General features: G+C 30.0%; 4 protein-coding genes across 10 annotated transcripts; 2 read left to right on the top strand and 2 right to left on the bottom strand.

Moving 5' to 3' along the window:
- Nucleotides 1-232: 232 nt before the first annotated feature.
- On the bottom strand, nt 233-4,526 carry LOC126841763 (glucose-6-phosphate isomerase). The gene is made up of 10 exons (XM_050578404.1): nt 4,213-4,526; nt 2,902-2,995; nt 2,630-2,821; nt 2,484-2,564; nt 1,733-1,948; nt 1,432-1,671; nt 1,046-1,372; nt 709-913; nt 571-637; nt 233-500 (listed from the first exon to the last, which is right to left on the bottom strand). Exons 1-10 carry the CDS (start codon nt 4,341-4,343, stop codon nt 377-379), a joined length of 1,677 nt encoding a protein of 558 aa, XP_050434361.1. The 5' UTR covers nt 4,344-4,526; the 3' UTR covers nt 233-376.
- Nucleotides 4,527-4,815: 289 nt separating this feature from the next.
- On the top strand, nt 4,816-12,584 carry LOC126841761 (terminal nucleotidyltransferase 4B-like). Of its 3 annotated transcripts, none has more exons than XM_050578400.1 (11): nt 4,816-5,596; nt 7,167-7,238; nt 9,098-9,476; nt 9,548-9,718; nt 9,817-9,934; nt 10,738-10,974; nt 11,060-11,206; nt 11,267-11,448; nt 11,719-11,923; nt 11,988-12,132; nt 12,211-12,584. In XM_050578400.1, the coding sequence occupies exons 3-11, from the start codon at nt 9,127-9,129 to the stop codon at nt 12,444-12,446; spliced, it is 1,791 nt and encodes a 596-aa protein (XP_050434357.1). In that variant the 5' UTR covers nt 4,816-5,596; nt 7,167-7,238; nt 9,098-9,126; the 3' UTR covers nt 12,447-12,584. The 3 variants fall into 3 exon arrangements, with proteins under 3 accessions (XP_050434357.1, XP_050434356.1, XP_050434358.1); XM_050578401.1 differs by lacking the exon at nt 4,816-5,596 and adding an exon at nt 5,998-6,013; XM_050578399.1 differs by lacking the exon at nt 7,167-7,238 and having other exon boundaries at nt 4,962-5,596.
- Nucleotides 12,585-15,279: 2,695 nt separating this feature from the next.
- Nucleotides 15,280-21,972, top strand: LOC126841731 (myrosinase 1-like). 5 transcript variants are annotated; one of them, XM_050578346.1, is made up of 12 exons: nt 15,280-15,399; nt 18,988-19,129; nt 19,220-19,353; nt 19,421-19,555; nt 19,652-19,774; nt 19,840-20,020; nt 20,091-20,188; nt 20,733-20,874; nt 21,086-21,231; nt 21,299-21,433; nt 21,503-21,609; nt 21,708-21,972. In XM_050578346.1, the coding sequence occupies exons 1-12, from the start codon at nt 15,367-15,369 to the stop codon at nt 21,850-21,852; spliced, it is 1,521 nt and encodes a 506-aa protein (XP_050434303.1). In that variant the 5' UTR covers nt 15,280-15,366; the 3' UTR covers nt 21,853-21,972. The 5 variants fall into 5 exon arrangements, with proteins under 5 accessions (XP_050434303.1, XP_050434307.1, XP_050434306.1 ...); XM_050578350.1 differs by lacking the exon at nt 15,280-15,399 and adding an exon at nt 18,268-18,358; XM_050578349.1 differs by lacking the exon at nt 15,280-15,399 and adding an exon at nt 18,368-18,535.
- Nucleotides 21,973-22,474: 502 nt separating this feature from the next.
- LOC126841875 (ribosomal RNA small subunit methyltransferase NEP1) lies at nt 22,475-23,694 on the bottom strand. Its single transcript, XM_050578621.1, has 4 exons — nt 23,398-23,694; nt 23,088-23,331; nt 22,811-23,019; nt 22,475-22,732 (listed from the first exon to the last, which is right to left on the bottom strand). The coding sequence occupies exons 1-4, from the start codon at nt 23,527-23,529 to the stop codon at nt 22,619-22,621; spliced, it is 699 nt and encodes a 232-aa protein (XP_050434578.1). The 5' UTR covers nt 23,530-23,694; the 3' UTR covers nt 22,475-22,618.
- Between the last annotated feature and the right edge of the window lie 4,284 nt (nt 23,695-27,978).

Raw genomic sequence — 27,978 nt, 5'->3', positions numbered from 1 at the left:
ATGTAAAATTTATTTTGAAAAATGAAATTAATAAAATTCGAAATCTACATTTTCATCAATTGGAAGGCATTTCTGTGACGTAATAATCTATTCTCATTTACATCTAAATTTTGAAACTTACAATAGACATCAATTGGCAATTCAAACACTCTACTTGAAATATAAGTCTAAACAATGTCGTTTACTATATCGGTGTTTACTTTGATAATGAAAAAAAAAACTACAGACTATATTAAAAAATATAACTAGAAAACAGTTTATTAGCTCTAAATATTTAAAAACATAAAATGGTATTTGGTAAGCTTTCTTTTTTAAAAAAAAAAAATGCATTTGTTCTAGTATAATTATAAAATAAATAACAAACACGGCGACTCGTTTATGACCAATTGGACTTGATAAAATTAATGAGACCGTTTGTTGACGAATCGTGACTAGTAATGTTCTTGGAAGTTTGAAGTTCCGGCTCGATTTGTTTGGCGAGTTGTTTACCCAATTCCACACTAAACAAAAAAATTCAACACAATATTGTAGAACGCCGAGAGTTAATTTTAGATAAAATAAAATGGTTACCCCCATTGATCAAAAGAGTTGATATCCCAAATGATTCCTTGAACAAATATTTTTTGTTCATACAGAGCTAAAAAAAGAAAAAAATGTCAGTATAATAAAAATAATATTATTAAACAAATATGTTAAATACTAGTGTACCAATCAATAGTCCTAATGTAAACGGAGTAATTTGTTTGAACACAATCGAATTCGTTGGACGATTTCCAGAAAACGTTTTATGAGCAACCAATTTCTCGAGTTCTTTGGTTTCTAAATTGGATCCTTCGAGTTCTTTGCGAGCTTCATCGGGTGTTTTACCTTTCATCAATGCTTCGGTTTGGGCCAAGAAGTTGGCCATCAAAATCTATTGAATATATAAATGTCATTTAATATTTTAGAAAAATGTAGGTTTAAGACTTGAATTCTCAGAGGCGGCATCCAAGTTTTTTTTAAACTGAATTTCCAACTGAAAACCCTTTTCTGAATGATAATTTACCTTGTGATGAATTCCGTCACTAATACAATTATGAGTGACCGCTGGGGCGATAAAATCAGCTGGAATAAGACGAGTGCCTTGGTGAATCAACTGATAGAAAGCGTGTTGACCGTTAGTGCCAGGTTCACCCCACACTATCGGGCCGGTAGAAAATGAAGTAATCGGTGTGCCGCCCACGGTAACCGATTTTCCGTTAGATTCCATATCGCCTTGTTGGAAATAAGCAGCGAATCTATGCAAGTACTGGTCATAGGGCAGTAAGGCGTGAGTTTCAGCACCGTGGAAATTGTGATACCAAATTCCCAATAAGGCCAAAATAACTGGCGCCTAAAATTTCATATTTAAGATAAAAATTAATTTAATGTAATTTTTTACAACTGACTTACGTTTTTCTCCAAAGGAGTGTTGAGAAAATGTTGATCCATGTAATGTGCTCCAGATAGTAAAGTCTCGAAATTTTCAAATCCAATGGACAGACAAATGGTAAGACCGATTGCGGACCAAAGCGAATATCGTCCACCAACCCAATCCCAAAATCCAAACATGTTGGCCTCGTCGATACCAAATTCAGTTACTTTCACCTTGTTGGTGGACAAAGCTACAAAATGTTTGCAAACTGAAGACGCCTAATAAAAATAAATGTATAAATATTTGCAATTTACGATTAATCAAATTAAATTGCATTACATCTTTGGCCGTGTTAATGAACCATTTTTTAGCAGACGTTGCGTTAGTGATGGTTTCTTGAGTGGTAAAAGTCTTGCTGGCGATTATAAACAACACAGTTTCCGGATTGACTTTTTTTAGGATTTCGGCCAAATGCGTTCCATCAATGTTGGATACAAAATGAACACGAGGACCAATGGCATAGGGTTTTAACGCTTCCGTTACCATTAATGGACCCTAAAAAGAGTGATAATCATGTTTGTGAAAAAAAATGTAAAATACAATTTATTTTAATAGTAATAATAATAATAATAATAATAATACAAAAATATGACAAATTACACAAATTTGTATTCAGTTATTATTTAAATAACTGGTTTCACAAATCCATTAACCCATTGTTATTATTATTGACAAACTTTAAGAAAGCACATGACTCATTAAAATGTATACAAGCTCAATTCAAAAGTACAAAAGAGGTATTCGAAAATAAGGTTTTAAATTGGAAACTTCTTTCCAATTAGGAACCATTTAAAAGATAACAAATCGTTAGCGTAATCTGTTAATTTCTTTCAAATTTACTTTACATTGTTTATAAAAATTTAAATATATAATTGGGAAGGTATACAAAAAAAAACCATGTAATTTTCATGGACAAACAAATCTCATTTAAAAAAATAAAAAATGAATTATGAATATTTTTCTTATGTTATGTTGATTTGTCATATTAGTGGTTTTTGTATTCATGTTCAAATGTTAAAAATTTACTTACTAAATCCGATCCTCCGATACCAATGTTAACGACATCTTCAATAGGTTTACCAGTATAACCCAACCATTTCTTGGAAATCACCTTTATTGTAACGAGAATGCAATTAGAATTGTCGAAATGTTATTTTTAAGCTATTACGTATTTACTCGTTCGGTAAACTCTTTCATATGGTTCAGAACACCGTTAACTTCGGGCATTACATCTGAACCGTCGACTATTATTGGTTTGTTTGAACGATTACGCAGGGCTACGTGCAACACAGGTCGTTTCTCAGTCATATTAATACGTTCTCCGTTGAACATACAAGATCTAGCCTCTTCGATCTTTCTGGATTTTGCCTAAATACAAATATTTATTATACAACTTGAATATTGTTTAAATGTTTAAAATTGTAATATTACAATAACTAGGCTCTTACCAAGTCCAATAACAGGCCAAAAGCTTTTTCGTCCAAACGGTTTTTCGAGTAATCAATTAACACATCTCCATCATTTGGCGTAGTTAACCGTAAACTAAAAACATAGAAAACTGGTAAGTTATTGGCAAGAGTTATCAATTGATGAATTGAAGAGCTATAAGCTGTCAAAATAATTATGCATTTCTTTTCTCTAGTGATGTAATTACTACTTATTTGTAAAATGTATTAAAACTGGTATACATAATTTGAATCATTATTGAGTTTACCCTTTTCAAGTAATTTTATCACAATGTAATTATGTATAATATGTTTATTTTTTAAAGACTTTAAAAGTGTTTTATAAAGGCTTCGACTGCCAAAGATTGCCTTGGTTTGAGGTACATTTGGAATATTTGTTAAAAAATTTTTTTATTTTCATCTGTAATTGGGCTATTTTAACAAAATTTATGGTTTTGGTTGATTTATTAGACTATCATTTTAGTTGGTAGAAATATAAAGTTGATTTCTAATATTGTATTTAGTGTTGGAGAAATCAGTGGTGGACTAAGCCTGAGGGTGTTATCTCTCTGTAAGAATTTCGGTCTCTTGAGCTAATAAGATCAATTATTTTTAAATAATCTAATCAAGGACTTTTTATGTAATTTAATGGGCTTTATCATAATATGCCCATTGATATTTTATCTAAATCCGTCCTCTTGAGAAAAATATTTGTGAAATTTTAAAAATAAATTTTTTCAACAAGGTTTATGATAATATTTAATAAGCTAGTTGTTTGTTAATTTTTTTTTTTTTTAAGATTTCTCCGCAATATTTTGTTCTTACACCCAATATACAAATAACTTTGTGGGTAATCTTTTAAAATTAAACATCGGTTATCAGAGTAGACAAGTGTAATAATATTCTATATTCTCAACATCCATTACCATAGGTATTTTATAATAAATGGTAGTTTAATTATCATAATATGTAGTAGTGGACAGTGGTAGGCAGAGTTATACATAGTATTATGGCAACAATTTACTGAAAATAAACTTGTTAGAAGTTTTAATACGCGGCATTTCCCCAATGCTATCTGATGAGATAAGACACGACCGAAGGATATTTACATATCATAAAGGAAAACCCATTTACAAAAGCTTAGGAACAAAGTTCGGACGACGGAATTTGACAGCTATTTAATAACCAGCAATCGCCGACTATATTTCAATAAAAAGCGAAAACATCTAAAGGTCAACACCTCGTCTGTATAATTGTATTATGTCGTTACCACCAAGGTCAAGAACTACTTCAAACGTACATTCTCTCTCTCACCTGAATTTGTTGAATCGGTCATTGTCGTCGGCGAACAATTTCTTGATGTTCAACGACGAGCCCACGCAGGTATAGTAATCGGCTAGGGCTTTATAAGCCGGATCGTCGGTGAGCAAAAGTTTTCCCGACATGTTATTTTCTCGTGGAGGATTCCGGGTGAGAAGTTTTAAGATAAAATATCGAATTCAAAACGAAATGAAAATCGGATTTAACTGGCAGTTGTCGAACAACAGCGAAAAACAAAACGGACAACCGACAGAAACGTCGGGCGCACTCGAACGGTCGGTGGAAAATAAAAATCCAGAAGGGCAGCCGCGGCCGAGTGATAATTCTGATATCGTGCACAGCCACGGTAAAGGGGAAGGGATACGTCCTCGTGTGTAATACACTTAAAAGGATAAATGGCGGTGGGGGTACGGCGGAAGGTCGACTATCGATACCGATAAAAGAATAAAAAAAAAAAAAAAAAATGGTGGGAAACCAGTCTTTACGGCACGGCGGCGTGAAAATCTAAAACAAACGTGTATTTCATGTACACAGATTAAGAAGTGATTATTTTTTTTTTTCATAATAATTAATATATATATATATGTAATATTATACATATATGTTGTACAGAGTATAACCGTGAATAACAACGCGGAAATAGACGATTTTCGGTTGACTATCGTTACTTTTTCGCCGCGAGTGACCGCCGTGTACGTACGAATCACTTGGTTTTTTTCAAAAAAAAAAAAAATATATAGTTATTCTTTATAATATAATATTTTTTTTTTTTTTTGATAACGAAAAATTATTTTATAACAAACGACGGATATTGTGTTTTTTCCCCTCGAACGAATTCGCCGCCGATGTCGGCCGCGCGCTTCTTATCATAAGAGCTTTTTTTTTTCCAAGACGAACAGAACAGTGGTGTTTCCTTTTTGGCTCTTGCCTCTTTGCTCTATCCGAAATCGGGCATTCTTTTTTTTCCGCTAATATTATTAATTATATATTTCTTGATGTATAAAATATAATATGATATTATAATACACCCAAAAAGTACACTCGAGATTTTCCACCGAATTGACTGACCGCACACGCCTTCCGTTACTCACACATGTAAAAATCATAATAATACCTTTAAATTTATTTTTGCTACATTATATAGCGTAACGAGTATTTTGCGTTTTTTCTTCTTTTTTTTTTTTGTATACAATACTGTGTTATTATATGCGATGCGAATGAACGTCGGTGAAATTTTCAAACGCTAATAAACGTCCAAATGACGGATTAGGTTTCACACAAACCCCCGCAAACACGTCGTCGACTCCGTACGGTGCATAGGCGATTTCCAAACGCCAGCCGACGATAATTCATGGTGGACTCATCGTATACATTATCAGTGAGTATTAAAAAAAAAAACCGGCATTGTGTAAAAATGTTTATATTTGAATTGTAGCACTCGGTTTTTAAAAATTGCAAAACATAAAATGGCCGTTTTTTCCCCTCCGGTCCGACGCGCGACGTCATGAACCGCGAGGGTGGCCGTCGGCGTGCTGTGTGGTGGACACCATGGCGGCCGCGCGTGTCCACCCCTCGGACGCCGACGCTAACACCCTACTTACGCGATTGCCCATGCGCCCACCCCACCCCTCACGTGGACACCCAAAACGTTGGACCCACCCTCTTATTTTAAAAATTTTCCTCCAACTAATTTTGTTTGCAATTTTTCTATATTGTAAACTTTCCTTGCGATACTTGTCTTGTGGACAGTAATCTTATGCTTATATTATTACTTGATGACTTGAAGCTTTGGTCGGTAAGTGAAAAAAGTTAGAAACATTGTTCGACTGTAAAGTGGTCTGTCCGGTTGAGACGACTAAGGCTGGCTGGTTTCGGCGTTTTTTTTTATAAAACTGTTATTAACCCATCAACGACGAGAAACTATTGTAACCATATATATTCTCGTCGTTGATGGATTAACACGTTTATAATATACAAGTGGTAAAAACCATAAGTGTGCGGAAAACTTTTCAAGGCTTTGAATCAAAATAATATCTTATTTGGCTATCTGGTTTCAAGCATTTGAATTTGTTTTTGAGTATCCAATATCGGTTTTCACTACCTAAAATACAATTTCAGTTTAGGATATTCAAAAGACATAATATTTCTAACTAAGTTTTACTTCTAACAGTATTTAATAACTAATATAATTCGCACATATGTTTTTAAAATTATACAATTAAAAGAATGTGTGTTTTTGAGTTATCACCATAGTAAGAATTGGGCAAACAATCCTTTAATAAAAATCATATTTTTAAATTTGTATTTATTTTTTGACTTGTGTCATTTAAAAACACATGTGCGATAATTTTAAACTTTTAGTCAAGGTAAAGTAGCTTAAAAGAAGTAAAAGTATGTACTAATAGCCTGGTAAAATAATATATAAAACAAGTACTTAAGTAAATTTACGTTGCAAAGCGGTGGGTTCACATGGGTTTAAAAACATTTTAAAAAGAATATTGTTTTCCTTAAGTAGGTACTATAATGAACGGTGTGTCATAATTGAAATTTCACACTTTTATTTTTCATAAGGAACATTTTTTAACAATCCCTAATAATAATACCATTTTTTTTGTACTATGTTAAGTGTGTATTCATTTCCATGTTAAGTTGTCTAACTAAATATGCTAAAAACTGACTTACTTCCTTTAACTCTCACACCATCATCCCAATGTAAAGTTGCCTCAAGATAAATATGAAGATAGTTCTGTTTTGACCAATCAAAGGAAGACAAAATAGATGTACTAATATAAATTTTGGGAATGTTTAAACTACATCCGTACGCACTTATTTAGATGTATTGTGCTTATTTATTTTGTTTGCAAAAATACAAATATTTTTAAATAAAATATATTTATTGAACCGTTATTGTTTTAAAAATAAGTTAACTATTTATTTAAACATTTAAGGTGATTGATATCGAGAATATAAAGGCTTGACTCTCCGGCCACAATGAAACCAGTTGGTGTTTATTCATATAGGTATCTACTAAATGTGTTGCATATGACTATTTTTAATCTTCTTAATACTCTGATCAATACTTATATTGGAATTTATCTGAGATTGTTTTTCGTGTATCGTTTATTTGTTTTTATTACTATTATTATATTTCACTTACACCTTATAATAAGGTTACATTTATGAGCACTCGCTTATTAGTTTTATTGTAACATTTCAAATTAACCACACGTTCAAAGCTTTAAACAAAAATACGTATTTAGCCTGATGATGCATTTGTTTGTATTAAAAAAAAATTTATATATATATATGTGTGTTAAAAATAAATAAGCATCAAAAAAATATTAGCTTCGATGCGATAGTTGAGAAGGTATTGTATTTACAATAATGTGTTTTTATTTATTGTTTAATTTATATTAATTAGTTTTCTAACACCTATTAGTTATAATACCTACACATTGTAAAATGTAGAAATATGTTATTGTTTGGTAGATCTTCTATAACGAAAATAAAATACACAAATATTGCATTTTGCTAATACGCTTATCAATTTGATTTATATCTTTAAATAAATCTAAATATTGTTTTGGCGCATACAGCAAGCAAATTTTAATATTTTAAATATGTTTTAAAAATTAATTATATAAAAATTTAGAAATTATTTTTTAACGTTCATACAACATTTTAAAACATTTCTTACCAAGAACATAATTATAATATAATTTTAAAAAAATGGAAAATTCGTTAAACAATATTTTAGAAATAATTAAATTTTTTTTGTTATTTTTGATATTACAAAACTACACTTCACCGTTGTCATTAAACCTAATACAAATGCCCAATATCAATTTTTAATTACACTTAAACCATTAATTAATTATGTATATTTTTAGTACACATATATTTATATATCTTTTTACAATTTAGATCAAATATCTGAACATGTTATACATTAAAAATATAAATGTATTCTTTATTTTCTTATTTTTCCCCAAATGATAATTTTAGGTGTCTCTTGGTTCTTTGACGTTTAGTTATAACAATTTTTAAATTCAAAACAAATTTAAACTTTCAATATTTTATCGGCAGTTATAAATAAATTATCATTTCCAAAATTATACCAATAGTATCAACCATAATAATATAAGGTTGTAAATTGTATGTATCAGGTGATTGGTTAACTATGACCCAGTCAATAACTTAGAAGTTGTTACTTTTTTAACTAACTTTTTTTTTTCTTTTATAGTTATTAGTCGGGACCAATTTAATATTATATTTTTAAAAAAATATAACTGCTTCCAGTATTTGTTTAAAGAATGCGTATGAACTTAAGTTTTTTAAATTAAAAATAATTTGCTGAACATTTTGACTAATCAATAACCAGTTGTGGATAATTAGTTTCAAAGTTATTAAAATTTAAAATTTAGAACTGGGGGAAGGTTGGAGAGTAGAGATATTATTGTACGCGTACATTACTCAAGCTCACTTCCCCTCCCGTCCTAATTTTTAAACTTTAACAACTAACTAATTATCCAAAACTGGTTATCGACCAGTTAAAATGTTCAGCAAATTATTCTTAATTAAAAAAATTTTATCAAATATATAAGTTACCAATTAAAAAATTTAAGTTAATACGGTTTTAACATAAAAAGGGATGAGGTTATATTTTTTAATAATATATTAAATTTATCCTGACTAATAATTATAAAAGTATATAAAAAAAATTCAAACATCTAAGTTAACCAATCACCTGGTATAGAAGCACACTATAGTTAATGAGCATGAATTATTTATCTAAATCGCATTTTTTTTTTAAATTAGTAATTGAATATAATTTTTATTATTTGCTTAAACTTTACATTGCTATTATTACTTCTTATAGTGTACGACTCTGCTGCAGAGATGAATTAAATGGATCCTCAGATAGGTTGGCTGCAACCAGAACAAGTAGGTCCCGCTCAAGAATTTTGGTCCAGAATATTGGACTCCACTGAAGACACTGACAGTAACGACGACAAATATAGCACTGAAACGATTCAGGAAGAAGAAGACGACGATGATTACTCGTTGCCTTTAGATTGGAAGTTTGATTTTTCAATTGATGATCAAGAAATCAAAACAAGCAATCTCTATGAACACGGTCTGTTCACAAACATAGCCAGCACGTACGACATGAACAAAATGCAGGCGCATTACATAGGAAAATTCGGCGGCTGTCCGTGGAGACATGGGAAGAGTTACGATCGCCAACCAATTTGCACGTAAGATGGCGCAAACAAATTCAAATGCAGTATTAAAATAATACTTATTTGTAAATTTTTGGTGATTTTAGCCTTCATAAAGAGATAGAAGACTTCTTCGCTTATATGTCGGCCACGCCAGAAGAACATAACATGAGGCTTGACGTCCTAGAACGTGTAACCAGCGTAATACACGCTGAATGGCCTAAGGCTAAAGTCGAAGTATTCGGTAGTTTTCGAACCGGTCTTTATCTGCCTACCAGGTTAGGATCATCATTCTCGTGTTATTAATTGTTGTAATATGAATATATAATATAGGTATCTATTAATTGTTTATAATTTCTCGGTTTGGTTTTTTTAGTGACATGGATCTAGTTGTAATAGGTGAATGGGACACATTACCATTACATTCCCTCGCTCAAGCTCTACTTAAAAATGGTGTGTGTAATGAAAACATTCAAGTCCTTGACAAAGCATCAGTAAGTTTTCCGAGAAGTGTAATAAGCCGTTTTAAATACAGTTTTGTTTTAACCCTTTTTGTCGGTAAGTTCTTCCGAATGTAGATGTGTAAGAGTTTGCATTTTTGTTAAAATTCATGTAAAAAATAATTAAACTAATAATAGTTTGTTGGTCATTATAATTACAGTTTTTAAAGCACAGAACAAACAACACCCATATTTAACCCTTGGGCACCCGCACGACAGCACTCCGTGCCGCAATCCTTCACTAAAACTAAGAGTACTTCATAGTACACAATCCATTCGCTAGATAATGCGCAGGTATCATTTACAACTATTAGACCACTTTTTCATCCACTCGCCGAATTTGTAGCTTGTTTATCAGGCATCAGGTGCCAGTGTCCGGGGAAAAAATCGTGGGTGCCCAAGGGTTAACAGTAACACCCTAATAATTTATCGGTAATTAACAATTTGAAATATCCGAAAAAGTATAAACAAATATTTGGATTTACTGTCCTAAAAATTAAGTGTTAAAAAAAAATAATTACAATTTAGAATAAATTGTAATTATAATTTGGTGGGAAATTCTGAGACACTTATTTTGATGTTTTTCGTCCTGTTCTATCTTGATTTGATTAAACTATATGCTAAAAAAAAATTGAAAAACAAAATTTGTTCATTGTGGTGTCACAAGGTTTGAAATCAAATAATACTGTTAAGGTAGCCTCTTCTATTTTATGTTGTTGAGTTTTTATAAATAATTGTATGCATTATATTGTAACAAGCTTTATTCAATATTAAATAATAATGTTGTTTTTGTATAGGTTCCAATTGTTAAAATGACGGATAAGGCAACTGATGTCAGAGTGGACATAAGTTTTAACATGAATAATGGTGTAAAATCAGCCGAAATGATTAAGCACTATATGGACGTCTTTCCGATGCTTCCCAAACTAGTATTAGTATTAAAGCAATTTTTAGCTCAGCGTGATATGAATGAAGTATTTTATGGAGGAATATCTTCCTATAGTTTAATCCTCATGGTCGTTAGTTTTTTGCAGGTATAGTAGTAATAGTTGTCGATAAATAATAAAACATTAAATGTATAACAATTATTTAAATCATTGTTTGGTCTTAATATTCCAGTTACATCCAAGAGGAGATTTAAATTACACTACCGCTAACCTGGGTGTATTACTTATAGAATTTTTCGAACTTTACGGCAAGAAATTTAATTATATGCACACGGCCATACGAGTGAAAGATGGTGGACAATACATATCTAAGGATGAAGTATGACCATGAGTGTTTCAATGTGTTGCAAGAAGAAACTAATTAATGGGAATCTTGCAGGTTCAAAAAGACATGGTCGACGGTCATAGGCCAAGTATATTGTGCATTGAAGATCCATTGACCCCAGGCAACGATATTGGACGTGGTTCTTACGGCGCACTTCAAGTCAAAAGTGTATTCGAATATGCGTTTACAACACTTAAGGCTGCACTCGATCCTCAAATCGTCTCCCCTTGTTTCAGGTCAGTTGAAATTTTTCAAATATAAAACAAATTGTCACAAACACATTTAAAAGAAGTGAAATATTACCAATTTAACTGCCCAATCCTGGTTAGTTACTCTTATTTTATACTTATAGTCTGGATAGATTTTTTTTTTAGAATTTTCTAATAAAATGAAAAACCAACTCTGATTTCTGGCTCCGAGAGGTGCCATCCATCAGTTTGTTTTGCCACAACAATGCTAACTGTTGTACACATTTGATTAACAATTTTAATTGATTTTTATTGCAGTATACTTGGACGAATTGTACGAGTTAACGACAAAGTTATACTATACCGGCAATGGGTTCGGGATACTTACGCCATACACAATACTCAAAGAATGATAATCAATAATTTTTTGGCCTCAAACACCATTAGTAACAATGTTAGCGCATCAACAAATACTAGCAGTAGAGCGTCTACTGTGTCTTCTGGTTCCGGATCTGCTGAATCTGTAAGGGTTTCACTATTTTTGTAATTTTTGTGATATTTAATTTGATGTTCGATTTGGTGTTAAGGACTCTGAGAGTAGTATAGAAAAACTAAGCGACCACGGCGATCACAACGATCAGAATAGTAATTATCAGCCGAGGCGTAAATTTCCCCACTACCATCGACACAACAGTTGGAACAATCAACAAAGTCACCAAATAATTAATCCAGGTAAAGGACTTTTTTTTTTTCAAAAATATTTGCATTAAACTAGTATTCTATTTAATGCCTCTAAATTAAAAATTATAGGTAATCACGCAGCAATGCGTACCCAAAGGATAATTTGTCCCAGTCCGGCCAACACTTACCAACAAAGGGGTTTCACTAACAATAATTACAATAATAACTATAACCATCATCAGAATTATCGGCCTAATTCTGGAAATAAACACCAATACGCTGGTAATTACCAGCCTCATTTTGGTAATTTTACGTCATCGCATAAACGGCAAAAACGGAAAAACCAAACACAAGATGTCAGATAAAAGCGCGTAAATTTTAAATATAATAAAAAAAAAAAATTAGACAAAGTATATGATAACTTATAAAAGTATTATAATAAAAATTTTTTAAAAAAATTATTAGAAAAAAAAATACAAAAACATTAAAAACGTAAAAAAAAATTCATTATATAATAATAATAATAATAAAAATAAAAATGAGGTCGTTTTTTTCGACAATTTTTTTTTTCTTAACTTAAAACAATCATATTTATTATATAGAAGAAAAAGTATATTTAACAGTTATATTTATAAAAAAAAAAAGTTAAGTTCTGTGAAAATTATTTTAAGAAATTTCATTAGAAAACCAAAATTAGCCTTTGCGCTGTTTTAAATTAAAAAAAAAAAACCTATAAAAAAAATTAAAATTATAAAAAAAAAAACAAAAAAGAGAGATACAGCGATTTTTTATAAAGCTGGAAAAAAATTTATTTTAAAATGTTCACATGATTGTTTTTTTATTTTTATTTATGCATACGTCCAAATGTGTCTTCTTATGTCGTAACAAGACGAAATTATAATTATTAAACTCGGGAAAAATGTCCGTTGGTACAGCGATAAAAATGTTTTCCATACGCGAAATAATGAGTACGATATAACATGTGTAAAAGCGTGTACACTCAGCTTACGTAGTTAAAAAAAATAATAAACTGTCACTGCCACACGACTTAAGCGTTATTAAATTAAACTAATTGATAAAAAAAACTGCGGCCTATATAGATAAATATATATATATTTGTAAATATATTTATATATATTTTTTATGTACTCAAACGTTAAACGAATCGCGCGTGCGTCTAAGCCCCACTGTGTTCCTAGTCATTTTTATATAATTAAATTTTAATTTACATGTAAATTTGTAGTAGTTGTAAAAAGAAAAAAATTATTTATTATAATAAACTAAACAGTGCAAGTAAATCGCAAGTTATTTGTACGTACGGACAAGGTGTCTTTCAATAAAAAACTTAAAAAATATAATTAAACGCAGAAACGTGGAGACATGTTCATATATCGGAGCTTAATAATGTATATCTATCTATACTTAAATGCTAATTGATGTGCTATAATATATACATATACGAGTTGTTTTTGTTTTTATTTTAGTTATTATCTTTATTTTTTTTTTCGTTAGCATGTTTCGTTTAGATATATAAGCGTGTGAGATGTATGGAAAGATTACGATTCGTTACTATGTTCATAAGTGTTATAGTTTACCTATGCATAATATATACTGCGTTGTATCCTAAAAACTGTATAAAATTAATATATTTATGTAAGGCAAAACACCAGTTATTTTATTCAGCATTAAATGTAAATACGAAATTCGTTAAATTATAATTTATGACACATGAGAAAATGTGCAACGCCGTGTATATGTAACATGCGATTATATATAGTTACTACGGAGACTGTTAACGTCACCAAAATTATTATGTAATAAATTTGTATACATTTTTTTTTGCTTAAGGTATAAATATTACGTTTGTTTTATTATTATTCATTATTATTTTTTTTTTTTTTTTTTGTAATAAACTTATTTTTATGCAAAAACCTGTGTCCTATAGAAATGTGTATGATTTTTCGATTAATTAATATCGACACGTTTATCCCAATTTCTAAAACTAAAAATTCTAAAATTTCCTCAAAAAGACATATTATTATTTCATTTACATTTATTTGTTAATAATTATTATTACTTCCGTCTTAAATATAATATTTTCTCACATTGTTAAATTGAAAAAAAAACTTTAAAGATGTGACGCTTAATAAAAATTATGAAGAGTTCAAAAATATATTTATATGTATGCCCAATCTGTTAATAATATATACATATTAATATTATATTATACATATTGTATGTCATTATATATTTTTAGAAACTTCTTAATCGACTTCATCGGCCTGTTATTTAATGTATATAATTTAATTTTTATATATATAATATTTATATATATTATGATTTCAAAAACGTTATCAGTTCCAGTGAAATGATCTGTAAATAATAAACATAGTAAAGTTATTTTTTCTTACGTTGAATTTTTTTTATGCAAGCGTTAACTTGTAAATTCCGTAATTTTTTTTTCAATTTACTTGTCAACAACACAAATTGTAAACAAACAACCACCAATTCCTTTATAATTGAATTAATTTGTTTATTCGTTAATATATTTTTTACTTGTATAAAATATCTAACTTTTTCAATATTAGATATTTTCAATCAATAACAATACTATTAACGTTTAAGATTTGGTGATACAAATTAAAATGTATAATTAGACTGATGTGTAATTTATTTATTTAAATGATGTACATATTTTTTTAGTGTATTTCAACTGTTAAACACTGTTATGTAAATTTTAATGTTTAAAAAAAAATACCAAAATATTGTTGTTTTATTTAAAATAAATATTTATCAGTCTTAATGTTATATCATAAGATGATAAAAATAAATGTTATAAGATGATTAATGGATAATGACTGGCTGATTAGGGCCGCAGGAACGATTGAGGAAAGTATGAGGTAATAGGTATTTATTGTATAATACGACAAATTGGATAAATTCCATTTACTTAAAAAGCCAGTACATTGGCGATACAGCCAATGTTAAGGTATATGAGGTCACAGTTCTACAGGGTTCTTATAACTATTAGTGATAAAATCCGGTACTGTAGTTCAAAAGATTGTGTTCCAGACACAAAAAAATAAATAAAAAAACAATACCGTCTTTGCTCGGCATCGCTGTTGCTAATAAATCAGTAAAATATGCTTATTGGTCGACAAATAAAGATAATACATAACAAGGTCATTATTGTAATACATTTATATTATCGTTTTTAGTGTGTACAAATTAGTATAGTAGAAATCCATAACATACCGAGGTAGGCGTATACATCATTTGTACATCATGCAATATTTTTCCACTTCAGCTCTAAAGCAGGTAATTAAAATTGCATTGATTCGTTCGCTTAGGAATAGTTCATAAGTAGATAATTTGTTTTATTGTTGACGTAGGATATCTAGTAGTAATTATGTAGGTAGTTCAAAAAAAAAAATAACAGCCCGAGTATATTGTACCATTAGAAAACAATAAGTAATAATAGTATAGTAATTATTATAAAAAAAATTTTTTTTTTTAAATCCTGTTATCTAGCCTGTAGTTAAAATTGACAAAAGTATTTTGAAGGTTTTTGTAGTGTTCTAAGTTGTTTATCAATAAAAAATAGACTACTGACTGGTACATTGTTATTGCTATATTTTCTATTACCCACGGGTAGGTTAGGTGTACAATATGATTATGTAAAATTATAATTACGTTGTTTTTTATGAGATAACCTAATAATTAATATATATATATATATATATATATATTACTATTTTTCCGTCTGTTTGCCGAATAAAAGGTTGGAGTTGGCCGTTGGGCAACATGTTGAACAATATACAGGGTGTTCAAAAAGTTCGAAAACGGTCAATTTTTCGAGCCGTTATTGATTTTTTTTCAAATTTTGACTTTTGGTTGTTGGTAGGTGTTATTTTATGCACATTTAAGGCTTAAATCCAAAATCTTACCTTAAGTAGTTTGCGCATGCGTGGTATCAACTTTAGAAATTTAAATGGGAACCCCCAATCTTTTTTTAGATATTCTGGTCAAATTTTAAATTTCTGCCAAGCAGTTTTTGTAATATTATCGGAGTCGGACTGACAGGTTATTATATGGGAATTGTGTTATGAGTTCATTTCCTATCAGCTCTGATATTGTGCGGCATTAAATATTATTATTATTCGACTTGTTGCTGAGTGTATTATAGTTTAATTTTCTTATTTGTACACTAATTTTAAACATTAATAAACTTAAATTTAAATTATATTTGTTATGCATTACTATAAAATGTATTTGCTTTTTTAATATTTTGTGTATTTTGCACGTTCCCGACGAGTACATTTTTTGAAATCATAGTTCATATATTAAATTACACATTTGATAAAAGCCGCATCAAATTATCTGACTTGTACGTACTTAAAAATGCTTTTGAATAGAGCACAACATGAACTTTATTAAATAGCAATAACTTTTGAACCGTATGATATTAAAAAGTGTTTTTAACATTTTTTTACTTTCAAACATGAATTGCTAACAGAATATTAAAAAAAATTTTGGGGAAAAATTGACCGTTTTTGAACACTTTGTATACAGGGTGATCATTTTATCGTGAATCGCTCAATATCTCATAGGGTTTAATTAAAATTTTATTTTATTTTTTCATAGCGTTTTTATATAATGTGATCTCACTTTTCCACAAATCTTTATGTTCCTACCCCCTTCCCAAATACAATTTTTTTTATTGCAAGTTTTTAAACTTAAATGGTAATGCGTACGTTTCATTAACTTTTTAAATTGTCAATAATCTACTAAAAATGTTGACTGGTCCATAACCAGTTTACAGACCTATTCTATGTAATTGTAAATAGTAGGTACACGATCATAAGTATTTGGGTATCTACTAATAAAATTAACTTTTAAATACAAAACAAGTATAACCACCTATAAGTTATCCGTACAATAAGCAAATTATTAATTTAAAGAAAATCGTGGTTTTATAATTACTAACAATATACTAACAAATTATACACGTGTCGTTCCACAATGTTGATGTTATCATTTTTAGATATTAAGGAAAAAGGTAATTTATAGTTTTCAAGTAGAGGAGGAATATGCATTGATAAAAATTATGAATTTACCATTCCTGTGCCGTTGTATATTAAATTTATATGTATATTTTGATGAATAGTTTTAACTGAAAATATGAAGATGGTTATATTTTATTTTATCATTGAAGACTTATATTAGTAATTAAATTATGCATAGCACACAAAGAAAAGAGACAAAATTGTTCTAATATATTTTCTAAAGTATATAGAATAAATTTAAGACATTTGATCAAATACGTTTGAAATATGAATAAACAATTTAGCTTAGATATTGTTTTTACATTGTTTTTTTTTTTATGGCTACACCCTGGATATTTTTTAATCTCATAAGGTACTTTAAAATGTTTAAAATATAAAAAGTTTACACCCCCCCCCCCCCTATCAAAATGGAGAAAAATCAAGTGTACACATTTTTCTACATAAAATTACAATACCTTATTCGTTAAATGGGTATACAGTGAAAATCAATAAAATATCATATTATTAACCCTTAAAAAGTAATAAAAAATATGCGTTATTATTTTATTTATTTTTTTGAAACCATATATTAATTAAGGATGGGGAGTCCTCATTATGCTGGGCTTTTGTGTTGATTTTACATAAATAATCATGTATTACTAATACAAGTCCAACTCGTGAACAGCCAATTGAGTTTTTTTTTTTTATAAAAGTATCTTATTTTGAAATTACTTAATGTTTGTATTTTATATTTATTTGTCCTTCGAGTAGGTATGTGTAATGCTGTATAGTACCCTGGTAAAAGGTCTGATGTTCAAAATAACGAATTTTGGTAAAATGAAATTTAAACTTTGAATAAAACTTGAGAAACATATTTGTATTTAAATAACTTTTGCAATAAACATAAAATGTGTAACTGGTTGTATAAAATACTTTTACATGAAGAAAAAAAAACAATTTATCCCTTATAATATATTTAACCCCATTTTCACTTAGGACTTAAGACCTTTTACTCAATTTACAGAATTGTACTGTTTTTTAAACTTCATAGTTCAAATAGCAAAATAAATATTATTACATTACGAAATTCTGTTGTCTATCTGTGGTCAGGTCAGGTTAGGTTAGACCTGTGGTAAAATTTGTACCGAATTGTTGATACTGGTTTTTTTCGGTGATTGATAATTGATACCAATGTCAAAAGTCGAAATCTACCAACATTTTCATATAGATGGGTAATTATTATTATTTATTTTTCACTAGTTAATAAGTGATTTAAGTAAGAAGTAAGTCAACAAAATTAAATATCAAGATTGCATTACACATTATTAATAGTGTCTGAACTTTAAGCCCGCCTACTCGGTCAACAGTCACTTGTAAATTAAATGTTTTAAATTGTTAATGGAAAACAAGTTAGTAAGTTTATTAATATTTTCATATTGTATTACATACAACTATATAGTGTTGCAACTAATTACTTTTTTTGCCATTAGAACAACAAGTTATTTTTATTGTTTAGTTTATTTATAGTAATTTTTTTGCTTATAATAAATTCAAATTATTATTTAATATACAATATATTGAAATGTTAAGTGTAGGTACCTATTGTTTTAACTTATAAAGAATATATTAATAATAGTATATGGTTGGAACAAATAGTTTAAAGATTATCTTAATTATATTTTATTGTTTTACTCTTACTATAGCATAGCTATTCTATCGGGAAATAATATCAATTTTATTCTTTGGTTTTTTTACAAGTTCTTAGTTTTTTAAAGACAATTTCATAAATTCTATTGAAATTAAATAAATTCCTAATAGTTGTATGAAAATTACTTCAATTTTGAAAAATTATATTTTACAGTTTGAAATGTTTAAAATCGCCGCAGTCGGTTTATTGATCATTTCATCAAACATTCTATCGAGCGGATACAAATTTCCTGATGGATTTATGTTTGGTGCATCTACTGCTGCTTATCAAATAGAAGGCGGATGGAACGAAGATGGTAATGATTTTTATGTCATTTGATCACATTCCAATCACGAATTGCATACAAATTTCACAATGTCAATAATCATTCATGATTACCATATAGGAAAGGGCGTAAATATTTGGGACCATTTGACGCATTTACGTCCAGAATTGATCAGAGACCATTCGAACGGCGATGTCGCTTGCGATTCTTACCATAAATACAAAGAAGACGTAGCTCTCGCAAAGGATTTGAATGTGAGTGTTATCTTAAAACCACTGCTAATCTAGTTCGTTGTTTTTATGTTATTAAAACAAATTACAGTTACAATTTTACCGTTTTTCAATATCATGGTCTCGTATAGCGCCAAGTGGAGAAGTGCACAAATTAAACCCAGAAGGAATAGCCTATTACAACCGTCTTATCGATGAACTTATTGCTAACGACATTGTACCGCTGGTATGAGTCCATTGTGTTTACATAATTATCAGATAAAAATCTTGACTGTATGTTTGTTATTACACATAATAATTATTGCATATTAAATCACGACAGGTTACGATGTACCATTGGGATATTCCTCAGTACCTTCAAGATTTAGGCGGATGGGTCAATCCAATTATGTCCGATTATTTTAAAGAGTATGCTCGAGTACTCTTCTCTTACTACGGTGACAGGGTAAGCATTTATAAAATTTGAACACGATGTTTAATTATAAAATATATTATTTGTGCATATTTTAGGTTAAATGGTGGATTACATTTAACGAACCCATGGAAACAAGTAAAGCGTATTCGTTTAACGGTTATGCACCTTATTTACATTTGAACAATACCGGCTATTATTTGGCTGGTCACACCCAACTCATAGCTCACAGTAAAGTTTACCACTTGTACAATGATGAATTTAAAGACAAACAACAAGGTTCAATGAAACACACACAAAGAGTAAATCTAAAGTCAAAATAATAATAATGTTTTCTATTAATTTGAAGGTAAAATTAGTCTGTCACTCAACGGAGTTTTTTTCATACCCAAAGACGAACAATCTCAAGACGATATAAACACAGCCGAACGAGCCAATCAATTTGAGGTATTTAATCAAATTGCTAGGTTAAAAAATCAAACATTTTTATTTGCCAATTTTTTAGTAAAATAATGTCAGTTATTTAAGTCTTTTACAACAAACAATTTGATTAGTGTAGTATTTGGATTGTCAAAGAATAATTCGAGGACAAAAATTAATAGGTAATAATAAATTTGCTCTAAATAGGGGAAAAAAAACTCAAAATAATGAGTAACATGTAAAAATTAAAATTATAATATTATCAACAAAATAAATTATTTTTACAAATATTTATAATCATTATGAACAATTATATTTATAAAGAATTTTTACATGTTGCAATCATTTCAAAGGTTTTCCCGCCACTGCTCTAATTGTTTTTGTCCATAAATTATTCTTTAGTAATCCATGTGTTGTGATAAAAAACAGGTAATTTTGTTTTGTGCACTCACTTTTTTTGCTAGTATTCTTAAAACTTATCTAAATGTATCAGTTACTTTGTCCTAGACTTAACCTACCCTAATAAGGCATTTATTATTATTGTTTTTTAATATTACGTTTTATTTTCAAGAGGGGATGGTTCAGTCATCCTGTATACAAGGGTGATTATCCGCCTGTGATGAGACAATGGGTAGACAAAAAGAGCAAAAAAGAAGGTCGGCCATGGTCCACATTACCAACATTTACAAAAAAAGAAATTGAACTCCTTAAAGGTACAGTGCTGGTTTTTTCATTTAAACAATTAAAAAAAAAAAAAAATAAATAACTATACATACTTTGCAATTGATTATTGGTTTTAAGAGATTATTATAGTAAGCCAATAAAATACAATTTAATCTTATAAATAATGATAAAATATAGTTGATTAAAAGTTATTATTGATGTGTTTAAACATCAAGCAAGTAACAATTGTGTATTGTATAGGTACGGCCGATTTTTACGCTCTCAACCATTACTCGACTCGTATGGTTACACACGGTTCCGATCCAAATCCCAACTATAATCCAGATGCTGAATATGCGACTTTTGTGGACAAATCTTGGCCAACGTCAGTGGCATCGTGGCTTATAGTAATACAGTTTTTTTTGTTTAAAAAAAAATTAGTATCTTATCAATGTTTTAATTGATTTTTTCTAGGTTGTACCGGAAGGCCTTAAACGACTCCTCGTTTGGATAAAAAATGAGTACGACAACCCACCAGTTATAATTACAGAAAACGGATTTGCCGACAACGGCACACTAAATGATTTCGAAAGGATTAGCTATGTTAAGGTGAGTTAGAACTAAAAAAAAAAAAACTCATATTTTATGCAACGAGTTAATGTTGTTATTCTGTTTTAGAGTCATCTGAATGCTACTTTACAGGCAATATTTGAAGACAAATGCAACGTCTTTGGCTACACAGTTTGGTCATTATTAGATAATTTCGAGTGGATGGACGGTTACGCGTAAGTAAACAAAATTACATAATATGTCAATAAAGTTAAACATTGTTGTTAAAAAAAAAAATAATTGACTATTCGATATAATTTCAAATGTTTTTCAGATACCACTTTGGACTGGTCCATGTAGATTTCAACAATCCACTAACACCTCGTACTCTTAAAGCATCGTATCAGTTTTTCAAGAATGTTGTTGCTACGCACAGATTAGACGACTCATCGTTCACAACACAATCTCCGGAACTTTGACTAAATATTTTATTTTGTATCATTATCTTATACGCAGTCTACATTTTTTATATTTTACTATGATAATTAAAAGATTACAGTGTGTTAACCTGCTGTTAAACTGTTGTTTAATATTTTATACATTTTGTTTATATTTAATCCGAAATTTTTACTCATCAATTTTACTGTATCATGAATGAAATGTGTAAAATTAAATTAATAAATAAAATATACTTACAATTAATTAACCAAAAAGAAACTAGCTTAGCGGCACATAGCTAATTATTATAAGAAGGAGCTTTCTTATTGCATTTACTTTTTTTGTTGGATCGTTAATCTGTTGCCTAAGAGAGAGATGGTGGCTTGTTTTTAAACTGATGGTTTTTCGGTCTATAAACAAGAAGCCTATTAGATTAGGTCTGTTGTAGCCTGTCTAACTCGCTAAACACAGCTATCTTACCAACAAGGCCATTTGTTTTTAGTTTTATCGACTAATTAATAAAAATTAAAATCTCAGTAACTTCTTATATTATTTTTAAATTTTATTTTATATAGTTTTTTAAACTATGTTTTTTGATTAAATTATTAATTTAACGTTATGACACGTTAATATTGTTCTTTAATAGGAAATGTACAAAAAATGAACGATTATCAAAGTTCTTTAAATATAATTAAAACGAATTACAAATTATATATTTTTGAAACTGCTTGGTAAAATGAATTACATACCAACGGATATCGTCATATAATTGTTTTAATGAAAACAAACAAAACAAAGTATCTTATGTTACAGTATGCCCCAACCTTCCTCGAAAGCGGAACATATTTTTGTACAAGTCAAAGCAGCCGATAGCGGATAGTTACTAATCGATACGGTTTCTTCAGCGTAATCGGCTTTTATCTAATGTAAAAATTAAAAATAATAAGAAATTATAATGTTTACCTAATAGATAAATATTTGTGATAAACAGTTGTTTACCTGTCCGTGTGCCATCGCTCCAACAACAAACGCTACTGGAGCGTCTTGAGACACAAACTCAGAAGGCTTGATGGCTTTTCCTGCAGAAAAAGAGGTAGCTATTTTCCGACAACCCGCCGGCATGTGGTCAGTTATAGGGTTTTTGATGACTTTCATTAGTTTAGCGGACGTTTCCGCAGCACGTACACTAAATTTGTGTAACAGCTGGACTGGGAAAATGAAATTTTGCCGATAAACACGAGAAAACAAATAATATTAATGTTTCAGGACAACCTACCCATGAGTCCAGCAAATCGTTTGAAAGTCCTCGGTATCCTCGTTTGAGGATTAATTTCGATGAGAACGTTGTTTTCGGTGTGAATGTACACCTGGAGCAAACCAGCTCTGTTCAATGGACTGTCGAACAACATTAACAGACACTGGTGGGCTATATCCGGTCTGCAATTGCCGAGTTCTCGGCCATGTTTACGTAATATGTGGCCGTGTTCGTCGGGATTTAACAATTCAAAAGCTTTTCCAACCTGCAGTTGATTATTACAAAACATTACCGACCGGCTGTATTGAAATTTTAAAAATTAATAAATTACTTTGACCGTCTCCAACTGAGCGTTTTCCAACACGACGATCAATCGTTTCTCGTTGTCGTCTTTCACTTCTTTTGCCTTTTTGCTTAAATCGAATTCCGTATCTTCATCGGTACGTCGTCGTTTTTTACCCATTTTGGTTGATTAAAATTTAACTGAAAATTCGTACAAAATCGTTTTATTGATGCAGGTAACAGCCACCACTCGAAAGTCAAAAGCGAAATTCCAATAAAAAATGTAGTCATGTAGACACTAGAAAGAATTAAGAAATAATAAAAACACGTGTTCGTTGTGTTTACATTGATTATCTGTTATCATCTTTGATAAGAGTTATCTGTGATATTTGTCAACTATACGTCAAGTGCCAATCGACGAGGAAATTTCAGTCTTGCTTTTAATTCAGCCTTAATTATAAATTAATGATTTTTTTATTTTTCAAACTAGTTTGATAAAAAAAAATACTCAGATTTGGATATTTAAATGTGTAAGGAGTGATGAAAAGATAACAAATCGAAACTAGTTAAACATAAAAAAAATATATATTTACAATAAACTGCTGTGTCGTTAACATTTATAGACAATGATGCCCAACATAAATATTGTACCAACCTATTCATAGGGACCTTTACATGGAATTTACCTTGAAGTTTGCTTATTTTAACCAAAAATATTTTCACTAAGATATCAAGTGCCAATTGGCAAACCCCTATCACTACACCACTAGCAATACATTAAAATATTTGTTTTACATTCACAGAGAATCAAGAAAAGTACTTTTAATAGATAAAAATTATAAATAAAATATGTTCTAACAAAAAATATGTTTTATTAAGTAAGCTTGAGTATTAATAATTGTACATAACTAAAAAAATAATAAGCTATACCCTATTAGAAGGATACCGGTAATGTTCAAATTTGACATTGAAAAATGAAATAATTTGATGTTCTAAAATTATCAAAATATGTAACAAGTGTTATATTTTTAATCAAAATTGACTTATATACTTATATACATTAACACATAATGTTATGACTGTAATACATTTAAATCTTTATATAAGTTAAAATTTTAAATATACCTAATGGTATTTTTATTACCTCAGCTTCTTTCAAAAAATTTGTCACACATTTTTGTCATTCTTTTTTTATTTTTTTTTCAAGCTGAGGTTTTTTTAAATATTAATAAACAAAGGCTATTATTAAACATATTTTTACAAGAACTTATTTAAACAATTAACTTTGCATTTGCAAAGAGTCCAGATCTCTACATTGAATTCGTTACAATGTAGGTTAGGTTGCCTATCTATTTATTTTAAGGCGCTTAAGATTACTAACAACTTAAATCGGAGCAAAAATTATTTTAAATATTTATTAGAATATTTATTAATGCAAAGTTCATTAATTTTCAGTTACCACCTTTTTTTTTTTTTTTAAAGAAGCGCTTATTTCGTATTTATGTATTAGTATATTATGTGTATATATTTATTGTTGTTAGAAATCTGGAAAAACACGTCTGTCTAGACAGTCAGTTCGTACATCCCAAAAGTGCATTCGGTCAAATTGAAACTTATGCATATCATACGCGCGGGGTGTGTTCTGTACAAGGATTTCTCTATCCCCGTAGTACGTCAAAGCATGAAAACATAATAAATAAATAGTATATACGTGTATCCGATGAAAAATCGACGGTGAACCGCAAATATATATATATATTGCACTCTTGCTTTTCGGTCACAAAGATATATTATGACGAAAGATCTGCCCGTGCATTTTAGTTGCGCTAATTAGGTAAAAGAAAATTGGTATGTATTAATAGAAAATATCGTCTGGACTATATCGCGCTCGGAAAAGACACGCTGACACTTGTAGCCCAATCTAGGGGGAAGCTTAAGTCATCATTATCTTCACAACAGCGATTCGGCACATCCTCGAACGGATCGACTCTTTCAGCCGGTTTACACGGCACACTGTCCACCCGCTCTGCCGGGGTTGAAAATAACCGATTGCCCGTTATAATGTAGCGTGACGTGTAGCGATGCGCATGCAAGAATCACTAAAACGTCCAATTAGAATTAAGAAACGGCGCGCCGGTCGATTTATAGCGAACGGGCTCATTAATCCGACGCCGCGATGTTTGTTATTATTATTATTATTTCAACGACGTTTAGATAATATACCTACACTAGTTCGAAATGATAATAATAAAAAAATACCTCGAAAAGAGAGAGAGAGAGAGAGAGAGAGAGAGAGAGAGTAGAGAGATGGGTTGCGCGGTATACGGTTTGTTGTTTGTTGGCAAGGGTCGCCGAATTTCGTCCATCAACGACGCTCCTTTGTATTAGCCCGTCTTAACCCCGTTTAACCTCTTATTACCGCGCCTTATTATACAATTATATTATTATTATTGTCATAGCCCCCAAAAATACATTGTTAATAATAACACATTTCAACGCCTTTCGTTTTTCCGCCAGACGACCGCGTTATTATTTTCACAGTGTACTTTCGACGCCTCTTTTCCGCTCTGTTACAACAGTTGGCGCGCAACAGCAGGAGGGCGAAGACTTTGGGCCGAAAGCTTTGAATTTGTATCACAATAATTAAGGCCATGCGGGGTAATTTTGAGCCAAAACGGAACAAATATAATTCAATAATCGAAAATTTAGACAATTATGTTATTTTTTTTTGGCCAAGCCGAAACTTTTGAAAGTTTTATAAAGTTCACACAACGAAAAAACCGAACTAACCGCAACTATAATCAACCGAATAAATATATATATATATATATATGTATTATAATATTATTAAACACCATAAATAATCGAATTGTGCTCCGCTGTACGCAATACATTGAAAAATAAGTCTGACTCGAACCGGGTCTGTCCGAACCGGGTGTTAGCCGAGTTACGGTATTAATAATACAACATATGAATAGCGCATTATTACCGTCGCTTTGCCTACTTATACTTGCAGACAAGAGCGGATTTCTTTCCAAAGCACAAAGACTATAATAATAATATACTTTCTAACGACCTGGAAAATACGGGTTTTACGGGTTTAAACGCGCAAAATTGCTTTCGAGAGAGAGAGATTGTATGCAAAACAGGCCTTTTTTTGCCGGCGGAATAACTTCTATTACGATCCGTCCGGCTTAAGCTTGACAACTCGAACCTGCTCGGCAAAAAGACAAAAGTATAAGGCATTTAGAAACTCCACCATTTCGTTGGAAATCAACCAGCACTTATGTTCAGAATTTTTCATAAATGTCAGATGTATGTATTACTAGAAAATTAATAGGTACATTATTTGAACGCGGTTCGACTTAATAAAAGTACAATAGAAACGTTTGTGGCGAACGGGGTGTATAAATTGTAGCTTTAAAGTAGACGTGAAATGTGAAATGTGAATAAAAACAATAGTTTCTTTGAAAAAAAGCATCTACCTCAACACTACTGCCTTAAGCGACAGACTTCATTTTTAGTATTGTCAGTCAACATATAATTTTTCTCTTGAGGATTTGTAACAATACAATTGCTATGTATTGCAGTCTAATTTGCATCAAAATATTTTTACTTTAATTTTTAAACCGCAGCAAACAAACAAAAATGTCATAAACCATAATGTAAAAAATGCAAATGAAGTATTTGTTTATAATATTTTTCGAATAGGCTCACTCTTAGGAATGTTGTTTAAACTTGTGCGCAAAGCACAAAAAAGGAGATAAAAAAAGTTTGTAGTTATTCAACCATGTAAAATTGCACGGTATTCTTAGAATATGATATTCATTTATGATTTAGGAGGTTCTTAAAATATAATTTCGGTTATACAAACTAAGCGTTTCAATATGTATGGTAATCACTTTCATAAGTGCGCAATGGGACCCTATGTGTATGAACTTTAGAATAAATATTTTATTTTATGCAAAGCTTAAGTCATATTCTAACTGTTTACCAAATTGTTATGCCTATGTATATTTTTGTCTTATTTTATTTCTGTACTATCTGTTAGATGGATTATTAAGTGGAGTTTTGACTGGGCAGGTTTGAAATATTTTTTTCAACTGTACATTTATTGGTTTCAGTTGTATATTTATTTTTTTAAAACAAATTTGGAATTATGTTGCTGGTCTGACACGAAGCTTCTCTCCACTTTTGTGTAGGGTTTTAGTAAAAAATTATTAAAAAAAAAAAAAAAACTTAGAAGACATAAATATAAATGTTCGCCGTAATTTAATTGCCAAAAAAACAGATTAATACTATTTATATATTTGTTCAAATACCTATGTCAAAACAGTTGTCCCATTTAGACTCCAAAATATGTTAAGTTTCCATTGTGCTACCAGCTGGCAGCTACCTAATAATAATAAGTTGTTGGTTTGGTTAGTACACTAAGCGTAAAAGCTATTTTAGATCATAAAATATGTTTTGATACATTTAATACAAAAAACGTGTGTGTTTTTCCCAATCAAACTACCGCATAAACATAATATCATTGTGGAAATGGTTGGGGTATGATGTTATAATTAATTCACCATAATTATATGTAGAAGGCTCTTTGAAATTCGCCGATGTCGAACGGTGTGTGTTA

The sequence above is a fragment of the Adelges cooleyi genome, unplaced genomic scaffold (genome assembly GCF_023614345.1).
Source record: "Adelges cooleyi isolate 19-005CV unplaced genomic scaffold, UGA_ACOO_1.1 ACOO_flye_CR_arks_rails_tigmint_CR_PRNA_41, whole genome shotgun sequence".
Lineage (NCBI taxonomy): Eukaryota > Metazoa > Arthropoda > Insecta > Hemiptera > Adelgidae > Adelges > Adelges cooleyi.
This window is presented reverse-complemented; position numbering and strand designations above follow the sequence as displayed.